Genomic DNA, 11409 nt, shown 5'->3' on the forward strand with positions numbered 1-11409 from the left:
TGAAGCCAAATAAAAAGACCATTGCAGAGCAAGATTATGGTGTTCTTTTCTTTCTTTTTTTTTTGACTTATGGGGCACATGACTTATTCCATTTCCATTTTCAGGGAAAGTAGTCTTTCTCATCGATTCATAACAGTTTACAAAATTGCTTTTTCCATCCATTTCCCCAATTGTGTTGTTATTTTTTCCAATATTTGTTAAAACATCATTATCCAGGCTGCACCTTACCAGTGTAGCACTTAATGGACTAATCTGATAGTATTCTTATATAATTATGTCTTTCAATTTACAGTAAAGTTAAAAAAATGAATATAACAGCTGCAATGTAGATTGCTATAATCAAATATTGCAAAATGTATTGACAATAGAGAAAACTTCAATATTTTAGGAAGTTCTAAATAAGGGCATTAACAACAATATAATGTTAGCTTTATATTCAGAGAGTCTCGAGTTGTTCAGTAGTTTTGGCATTTAAAATTTGTGTAGAAATTTTCTCGAGAGTACATCAAGCTATCACTAACAAAAACATTCAGCATAATATTAAAGTTTGGTTGATTCCACGAAATCAACAAGCCAAATGTAAGTAATTAAGGATCGTTAGTTCACAACATGTAGCTTTTTCTAATGATCTCATGAAATGAACATTAAAATTTAAAAATATGTGCAAAAGTGTTAGATCATTTACGGTTATACTATACTAGAAAAACAATTGTGCTCAATAACTCGATTTTATCACTCTGCATCAAATCCAGCAAACACAATGAAGGACACAAAACAAGTATCCATCAAAATCGGAACAAGAAAGCTAAATACCTGGAAGCTAAAGTGGTAATGTAGACAACAAAATGAGTATTCTCCTGGAAAAGACGAACAATGGCGAGCTCATCCGTCTACAACTTCCTAGGCGCAACGACAACGAAAGCGGCAACTGAGTCCACGTTGGTGTTGAAGGCGGAGGCGAAAAGAGCTACTAGAGTTCAAATCACGAAGCACGAGTTCATAAATTTATCCAAGGATGATCTGTGGGTAGATTGGCAATCGACAATGGTAGAGGTGGCCGATGAAGAGAGGAGGAAGGTGATCGATAGAGGAGGGAGGCGATCGATGGAAAAGGGAAGAGGCGCTCATCTTTGATCGTTGGTGAAGAAGTGTGGAGAACTGGAGATATATCGATCTAGGGTTTGTGAAATGTGTGTGTGTGTGTGTGAGAGAGAGAGAGAGAGTGAGTGAGTGTTTTAAATGATTTTTAATATAAAAAATTTATATACCTGATTTGTCCTTATGATAATTTTCTAAAAACCTAATATACCATTAAAGTTGATCATATTTACAAATATGCCATCTTTGATCTAGGCCATTAAAAATTTTGATCTAACATTCCACTTTTAGTTCTCGGGTTCTCGGGAAACTATAGGTTCTCAAATGATCATTCATCTCTCTCTCTCTCTCTCTCTCTCTCTCTCTATATATATATATATATATATATATATATATATATATATATATATATATATATATATATATACACACACTAGAAGTTATGGAAAAAAAATTCTAACTTAAACTTTTATTGTGGAGTGTGTACCATATGTTGGAAATGGCAATTCAAACATATTTTAGGTCGGCCACTTAATATAAAAATGATTAAATTATGTGAATAGTTCTTATGATTTGGGGTAATCTGTGTGTTTAATTTCTATTTTGTTTTAACTCGAACAATCTCTAAGATGTAGTTTTACTATGCGTTTGGTCCATGTCAGACCTAAAAAAACTATTTTACCCTTGTTGGTGTTTTTTATTTATGTTGTTAACTTATTAATATTTTAAAAAATGGCAACTAGATATATGTCCACCTCCCCACCCAACCCCCTCCTCCTCAACCTCTTCTTTCAGTAATAATCACCCCCTTCGTCTTCTCCGACATGACCGACGTAACGCCACCACATTGTTCATATAAAGCAAATCAAAAGTAAATCATAGAAAAATCGTATCAGGAACATGGAAAATGGGAAATGAGAAAACCGGAAAATCACTACCATGTTTGAAGCAAATTTGAAGGAAATCAAACCAAGAAATGGGAAAAGCAAATTGAAACAAGATAAAATCGAAAAATCAAACAACTACTAGATCTGACGCAAAATCAAACTAGAAACCAGATAGGCAAACCACCAGAGAACCAAAATATATGAGGGGTGACACATGTCAGCGACATCACCGTCTCCGATGGTAAGTCCGATGGCAGAGAGAAAGATGGAAGGTAGGAGACGATTTCAATGAAATGAATAATGGGGTTAGGTTGTATACATATGAGTTGAGTGGATGAGATAAAAATGTTATAATAGGAATCTATTTTTTTATTATAATTAAAATAATTATTTAAATTGATTTAAAATATAAAAAATAAGTGTAAATTAGTATTTTTAGGTTGTCAAGGACCAACCGCGCAACAAAAGTTACATCTTAGGGACTGTCCAAGTTAAAAAAAATTATAGGCCAAACACACAGATTACCCCAAACCATAATGACCAATTGCGTAATTACACTATAAAATTAACAAAGCAAATGTAGACAATAATTATTTGGTGTTAAGTTAAAGTTAAAAACAAGCATATATTTTCTTGTCTAACAAGAACTTTTAAAATACTTGTTAGCTTATATATGTATATAAAACATAACATATTTAAGTTCATCATAAGGCTTAGGACATTCAGTCATCTTATTTATGCATTAGATTAGGTCTCATAGATGTCATGGACTGCTTTAAACATATACATCAATCGGTTAAAAACATGTATGCTTAAAAATTGACATATATATATATATATATATATATATATATATATATAGAGAGAGAGAGAGAGAGAGATGTGAGTTCAATTGAGAAAAATAAAAAAAAGTTGAGAATGGGTGAATCATTCTCAGTCAATCATTTATCTAACATGTTCAAATTAAAAAAATACGCGTGTCCATTTTCATTAAGGGTATCTTTGTAAATTAGCAACTTTTTTACATAGAACTTACATGTTCGTGTTATCAAGTTCCAATTTGATGATATCGTTATATCGTTTGAATCGAATATGAGGAATTCATTATCAAGATTATTTTCTTTATATAACTCGTTAGCAATTATACGTTTTCACTCCATTAATCGTGAAGTTTTGCATCTGTGTTTCAGTTTTCTACTTCTTTATCAGCTTCCGATTTGATCAGGTATGTATATCGTTTGAATCGGATAGATCAGAGTTATTTATATAACTCGTTAGCAATTATATGTTTTCATTCAATTAATCGTGAAGTTTCGCATCTGTGTTTCAGTTTTCTACTTCGTTTTGAGTTTCCGATTTGATCAGGTATGTATATCGTTCGAATCAGATAGATCGGAGTTCATTATCAAGATTATTGCTTTTTATAATTTATTATGAATTACGCTTATTATATTCCTTTTGGAGTTGTTTCTTCGGAGTTCATTATCAAGATTATCAAGTTTCGAATATGTATTGGAGTTATTTCACCTGATTTTTGTTAAGTAGTTTGAGATATTTATTTCATCAGTTATATCGTTGTAGTTTTTACGTTCTATACTGAGAGAGATTGCTTAATTACATCATATGATCATATATGATTTAAGTTTCTTTCAGATATTTTGTACGTTGAGGTGAGATATATTCGAAATTAACCAGGTTTTCATATTTACGACTTTTTTTGTGAGATATATTCGATATATTCGATATTAAGATTGTTTTTGTTTATTTATATAGATCATTTGGTGTATTATGTCGAATTCTAGTGTTATTGATGGTGATTTGTGTTCTTCTATGAGTGAGAGTGAAGAAGAAGATGTTGAGAACTCATTTTTTGAAGGTATCAGTTATTGAATTATTTTGTTATTTTTAATTTTATTGATTATCATTTATTTACATATGAATATGTTAATATGAATAAATTGTTGTCTTATTCATATATGAATAAACGTGTGATAATTGTAATTTCGAATTTATTATTTTTTTCGTTTTATTCATATATGAATTAGTTATCTTTTATTTACATATGAATATGTTAAAATGAATAAATTGTTGTCTTATTCATATTATGAATAAACGTGTATTAATTGTAATTTCGAATTTATTATTTTTTTCGTTTATTCATATCTGAATAAGTTATGTTTTATTATATATATTTTGAATCCTCATGAATTTTATGTATTCATATATGAATGTTTTATTCATATATGAATGTTTTTTGTTTTATTTATATGAGTTTTATGTATTCATATATATATATATATATATATATATATATATATATATATATTATTTTTTGTTCATGCATTATTATTTTAGGTGGTGAATCTTCAAGTTCAGTACATGATGCACAATATTTTGATGATATAATTGGAGAACATGTCTATAAGCCAGATGTACCTGTTCAACTTATTCCTTTTAAGGGTTTAATCTTCAAATCATTAAAGTTGGCTGATGTGTGCAAACTCACTTAGTTTTAAACCTACTTTTAATTATCAAATAACACACAAAAGGCTATGAACCTATCAATTGTGGTATAGCTAAATAAGCAGGGTATCGAACACAGGGAACGGCAAATTAAACTAAAAACTAATTTAATCTAAGTTAATTAAGAAGTAGGGGTTTTTCTTCTAGTTTTACAAGACTAGAAACTTACTAACTATTACTAATTTAAGACTAGAAAATAACAACTTAACTAGATTCAATAATTGGAGAGGAACTTCTGTTTAGTTCAACTTGGTTAACTCTATGGTTGATTTAAATGTAATAGTGCAATGTATTAGTTCTTTCGTTGGTTACCGATTCAAGTGATTAGATTCGTATTCACTACCCTAATCCTTAGCAAATAAACTAACTTAAACAGTGGTCAATTGTCTAATTTAATTACATTCACTAGATTAATTATTCGGGTTAAGTTAGACTTGCAATAGTTAACTAATTCATTCTTTTAATTAACTTCGTGTTTGATGGTCATCTTACAAGCTTGAACATGAATGTACTCAATTTTCTTATTAATTCTAGTTTCATATTCATTAATCCTAGACATATAGCATAGTGATTACATAGCATATGAGGTCAATAATCAATAGATGTTCATGCTAATCAATTATCTTCCTATTAACAGAAAATTAATTATTATCCATACACAAGGTTCTTTAGCAAGCTAAAATAACAAAAATTCACCAACTTGGAATTAATCCTACCAATCAATCAAACCATATTGTCAACTTTGTATCCCCAAACAGAAGTCTAAAGGTTTTAGCTCATAATTAAAGTAAATAACAGCAAACAAACAAAGTCAAGTTGCTTAATCATAATGATAAAACAAAAGAATAAGTGGAATGATGAAATTTTGCCTTAATTACTCTCCGGAATTGAATTCTAGCTTCCTTCGTCGTTTTCTAGGGTTTTTCTGGCTTCTCAATCGTAGCAAAGTACTTCTGAATCGTCCCAGAACTCCATCTAATCGATCTGTGGAATTATCTTTAAATATACGAATCGACTCGTCGAGTCCCTCTCACATTCCCCGTATTGTGATAACTCTCTGGGATCCCGAGTCATTATCTTCTCGATTCTTCGATTGGACTCGCCGAGTAGTCGATCTGACTCGCCGAGTAGGTGCCATTTTTAGTGTTTTTCTCCTTTATTTCATTCTCGATCTTCTAACTGTTTCTCCCGCTTCCTTTCGCTTCCGAGCTTCATCTTTGTGACACATTAGGTACAAGTGGTGTTAGGAGGAAACGAAACTCAAATTCAAGAGCTATTGGTTGTCAAGCAAAGATTATATTTGAATCTGTGTATGGAACTCCAGATTATAAAGTTTTTCAGTTTGATGAACTTCACAACCATCCACTTGAGAAGAGAAGCGATTTAAAAAAGGCGAGACAAATGTCATATTCAGAAAAAGAGTTTATTGTGCGTGCTTCCACATCAAAAATAGGTCCAACTATGGCTCATAAGTTGAGGGCAAGTCTGAGAGGTGGGTATGAGTTTGTAAAGCCCAAAGTAGTTGACTATAAAAATTTAAGGAGAGATATCAACAGGGTTATTGGTTATAAAGATGCCCAAATGATAGTAAACACAATGAATGACCGTCGAGCTCACTATCCAAATTACTCATTTGAGTTTAATTGTCAAGATGATGTTTTGGACTGTATGTTTTGGGCTGATGAAATGGAGAAGGCATATTATGCTGAATTTGGTGATGTTATCTCGTTTGATGCGACTTTCCGAACAAACAAGTAAGTTATTTTATCTACTTTTGTTTATAGTTTATTCATATATAAATATTTTTATATTCACTTATTAATACATCAAAAATTGACTCTAATGAACATTTTTTTTGTGTGTTAGGTATCGAATGGTTTTTGTTCTGTTTACTGCTATTGACCATCATAAAAAATCGGTTACTGTTGGATCTGGGTTGCTAAGCAATGAAAGCCTTGAGTCTTACTCTTGGTTGCTTAAAGCATTTCTTAAAACTCATGGGAAAGAACCAACACTTGTTTTAACTGATCAAAATGCTGCAATAAAACAAGCTGTTGAGAATGCGTTTCATAATTCAAAGCACCGATTATGTATGTGGCATATAATGAAAAAGTTGAAAAAAAAGGTATTATTTTAATATATTTGAAATATATTACTTATTAGTATATTCATTTATGAATATTGATTGTTATTTTACTTATTATTATTTATTCATTTATGAATATTTTTGTTTTAATACAGATATCAGATGATTTATTTACAAACACAGACTTTAGAAAAAGGTTTTCGAAGCTTGTTTGGGACATTAATATGAAACTTGATGTTTTTAAGGTGAAGTGGGGTTTGCTTACGAAGGAATTCAATCTTGAAGACACAAGATGGTTTAAAGACATGTTTACAATACGTGATTCATGGATACCTGGTTATTTTAGTGATATTCCAATGTGTGGTTTGATGAAGACTACATCGAGGTCAGAGAATATGAATTCATTCTTTAATACATATTCAGAAAGTGGGAACTTACTTTTGAATTTCATGATGAATTACGACACTGCCATTCAAAAGCAAAGGAATACTCAACGAGAGCTTGATAGGGCATCAAAGAAAGCATCATATAAAATGCAAACACCTCGAGAAATAGAACTGCAAGCATCAAAGGTTTATACAAGTACATTATTTTTTGAGGTGCAAAAAGAAATATATAAAGCATGTTTTTTCTGTACGTACTCATATGTTGGTATTAAAGATGGTTGGGAAGTTTACATTGTGCAGCACAACAACAGTAAAAGTGATTTTAAAAATGAATTTAAGGTAATTTTACTTGTTTTTTATGAAAAATGTAATAATATTCATATATGAATATGATAATATTCATATATGAATATCAATATTCATATATGAATATTATATGAATATATGAATATATATGAGTGTTGATATGAGTAGTCTTATATGAATGTAAATGTGTAAATTTTGTTTTTGTATCAGGTTGAAATAAAAGCTGAAGAGAAAGAAATAAATTGCAGTTGTGAACATTTTAAGTGTATGGGTGTTTTATGCAGACATGCTTTTACAATAATGATGAGATGTGGTGTTAAAGAAATTCCTGAAAGGTACATTTTGAAGAGATGGAGAAAGGATGTGATATCAAGAAATTATCGTTTTAGTTCTGTTCAATCCGATTCAGGTGATTGTGAAAATGTAAAGCTAGTCAATGATTCATATTATAGTTTTGAATCATGTTTGGATATTGTAAGAGATGACAAAAAGAGATTGGCTTTGTTTGCTGAGAAACAACAAATGTTGTTGAAGGAATTTGAGAGTGATTATATTTCTCCTGGATTGAAAAGCAAGACAAATGGTGAAGTCGTATGCAAACTTTTGGGTGTTACTATTCCTATTCCAGAAGAGATTAATATTCATGTTCCTGAAGTTCAAAGCAACAAAGGTTCTGGAATCAATAAAAGAATTCCAAGTGCAGGTGAAGTAGCATATGAAAATTCTAAAAAAGAACATAGAATGTGTTCAGGATGTGGAAAGCGAGTTCCACACAATTTACATACTTGTCCAGAAAGAGTTGGAGCTGCTAAATCAGCAAAAGACAGTTAGGGATTTTTTTTATTCATTTATGAATATATGCAGATAAAAACAATAAACAATAATATTCATGTATGAATAATACACATTTATATTGATATGGTAAATTGATATGTTGATATTTGTTTTTTAAATTACTATAAAATAAGTTATATTGATATTGTGAATTATTTATAAATGAATATAAATATGTGAAATTTGTTATACTAATAAATAAGTAATATTCATATATGAACTTTTTTATGTTAATATCTGAACTTTGTTATACTAACATATTACTTTGAGCTTATTCATAAATAAATATATCATATTCGTATTCATTTATGAATAAATAAAAATAAATTTTGAAAATATTTGAATATAAAAAAATGACATAAATAAGTAAACTTGTTTCTACTAATAAGTTAGTTATATTCATATATGAAATTTGTTATATTCATATATGAACTTTGTTATACTGACATATTACTCCTAATTTAATCATAAATGAAGATATCATATTCGTATTCATTTATGAATAAACATAAATAAATTTTGAAAATATTTAAATATAAAAAACTGACAGAAATAAGCGAAGTTGTTTCTATTACATAATCATTCAACACAAGATAATAAAAGTTGTTCATAAGACTTTCACAAAATATTAAAACGATGTTCAACAATATTTAACAAACCATTTAAAACTTGTTTCGCAGAATCATCTTACATGTACTTCAAATCCATTCATCTTCAACACAAACTGTTCTATAGCATCACACTTCAACATTCTTTCATCTTCACAAGCAATCATTAATATTCTTTTAACCTTTTTTGAATTGTTTGCATAGCTTTGTATGGATGATCAGTACGCACTTTGAATTCAACTTTTTGATATTTTTCAGCAAGATCCAACACCTTAGCCTTCAACATGTTAATTTCAGAAGTTAGCATTATGTGTGCATATCTTTGCCTGAGTTCTCTAAAGTGGTTTGCTGAACTGCACTTTCTTTATGAAGACCTGGTTTCCACTTTGAGAGTGGTTGTCCCATATAGGTCTCCATATGTCTCATTGCAAAGACCCCACAATCAACTTTGTTTTTAACTGTTCTCCATGACATTTCAAGTCGTTGGGGTTTGATATTTTCTTTTGAGATTGCATTTGCTCTTGGATGGTTTATTTCTTTAAAGTATCTCACAAACAAATTTTTCTGATCATTAAATAAAATAAAAGTTAGATATGTAATAAATTGGTTCTTTTATGTTATTGTGAACTGGGTACATACCAAAGGTTTCATTATTACTCCGTATTTCCCTTCATAATCCCCCTCAACTGCACTATTGTCTAGAATTTCAATTGACGGTTTCTTTAAGTTGAAGACAATCACAAAAATGTGAGCACTTTTAACAACTGGAAAGAATACCTGTTTTTATGTATATAATGGTAAGTATTTTGTTGATAAAATATATATAAAAAACAACTTTAATTAACATACCATGTCAATATCTTTTATGTTCAAGATTTTTTGTACCCATTGGTACTGTCATGAAAGTTCTCCTTGAATTTTTCATACTTTCTTTCATCAGACAATGTTGAAGTTAGATAAGCAGTCTGTAACCAATATAATCATATGTGAATTTCGATTGAATATATATAATTATGTTAAATAATACATCATATTTATATAATCATATGTGAATTTAAGTTGTAAAAAAATATAATATTCATAAATGAATACATCATATTGGTGTATTCATTTATGAATAAGGAAGGAATTAAGGTTAGAAAATAAAATTACAAAAACTCCAACTTTCAAAAAGAGTCTGTATGGTAAATTTACAAAATCCCTTTCCAGTTCTTGGTGGTTAAGTAAATCAGACCAAGTGTCTAAAACTTCTCCAAAAATCTCTATGTTTGCATATAGACTTTCCATAACTTCTCTTTCTGCTATCTGACCATATTTTGTCTGGACAACCACATCTTTGCAAATATATAATCAAAATGTCATAGATTATTATCTATATAATAATCATATATGAATATATATAAAATAAAGTTACTTACGATGTATTGCCTTGTAAGTTGAACAACCATTCACAGACAATACTCTCATGATGTGTCAGCTTGGGTTTTGTGTCTGTTATTCTGCATTTAAAAGGTGATTTGAAAGCATCAGCAAGCTTCTTCTCTCTTGGTTGATTCAGATCATGCTTTGATGGTCTTACTTCAGTAGGAATTGATACAGAGATTGGATTTGGATTAAGAACATTTTTCTTTGCTAATCTGATAACAACCTTATGATGGTCGTCTTTGATTTGTTTCTTTATAAGTGCTTTTTTTGGTGAAGATTCATTAGATTTTTTACTTGAAGTTTTATCTGAATCTTGACTGAGACCTAGACTAAAGCTTGGATGAGTATTTGCATGCCAGGAGATTTATCATATAAATAATTGTAAGTTAATTATAATATTTGAGTTTATATTTTGAAATGTTTATCCAAATTGTTACCTCCTTTATTTCCTTTTGTCTTGTCAGCTTTTTCTCCTTTCTTGTTTTGATTTTATGACTTTTTCTTTCCTGAAAGATAAAGAAATGTGATTAAGTAATTCATATGTGAATAAGTAATGTATTCATTTATGAATAAGTAATACATATTATTATTTATGAATAAGTAATACTATATTTTTTATTTATTCATATATTGTGTTATTCATTTATGAATAATAAAACTTACTATATTCATTTATTAGTGAATCAACTATTTACCTCTATCTTCTGCATTTCCTTTTTCAATTTCTGTTTGTTTTTCTTCACATCCATCTTTCGTGTTCTTAGCTTCCGTTCCTCCTTCATTTCTATCTTCAGAGTTTTCCTTGCCTGAAACATATACATCATATATGAATATTTTTTATTTTTTATTCATTTATATAGTATATTATTCATTTATGAATAAACAATGTTATTAAAAAAAATAAATATAAATATTGTAATATATTTTAAATCATTCATTTACCTGTTTCATCTCCCTTTGTTTTTTCAACTTTTGTTCCTTGTTTATGTACACCTTCTGATTTTTCCTTTTCTGCAAGAGTATTAGTTTTACCTGTACTCATTGGTGACCCTGGTCAAAATTTAACAAACAAAATTGTTATTGTGTATTGATATTTTTATGTATTTTTTTAAAATAAAATTAAGACAAAATTTACCTATATTAATATTATCGAAAATAGTTTTCATTTTAGGGTGATTCCAGATTTCATCTTCTTGAATATTTAAACTTGAAACTCCAATTCCAAGGACATTGTCCACAATGTTGTCAACAACTTT

General features: G+C 29.3%; 1 protein-coding gene across 1 annotated transcript; it reads left to right on the forward strand.

The window, feature by feature from the left end:
• The first annotated feature begins 873 nt into the window (after window positions 1–873).
• LOC145075692 (protein FAR1-RELATED SEQUENCE 5-like) lies at window positions 874–8117 on the forward strand. Its single transcript, XM_079021838.1, has 8 exons — window positions 874–1077; window positions 3124–3210; window positions 3297–3350; window positions 3759–3861; window positions 5740–6262; window positions 6375–6633; window positions 6750–7166; window positions 7497–8117. Exons 1-8 carry the CDS (start codon window positions 874–876, stop codon window positions 8115–8117), a joined length of 2268 nt encoding a protein of 755 aa, XP_078877964.1.
• Window positions 8118–11409: the final 3292 nt, after the last annotated feature.

Source organism: Lactuca serriola, chromosome 9 (genome assembly GCF_051521515.1).
Source record: "Lactuca serriola cultivar US96UC23 chromosome 9, Lser_US96UC23_V15, whole genome shotgun sequence".
In the NCBI taxonomy this organism is placed as follows: domain Eukaryota; kingdom Viridiplantae; phylum Streptophyta; class Magnoliopsida; order Asterales; family Asteraceae; genus Lactuca; species Lactuca serriola.

Bases quoted from the DNA above. Each gene is read 5' to 3' on its own strand.
- LOC145075692 (XM_079021838.1), top strand. From the start codon at position 874: ATGGCGAGCTCATCCGTCTACAACTTCCTAGGCGCAACGACAACGAAA. The intron at 1,078-3,123 runs GTGATCGATAGA...ATAACTCGTTAG, and splicing joins CCGATGAAGAGAGGAGGAAG to CAATTATACGTTTTCACTCC. The intron at 6,263-6,374 runs GTAAGTTATTTT...TTTGTGTGTTAG, and splicing joins GCGACTTTCCGAACAAACAA to GTATCGAATGGTTTTTGTTC.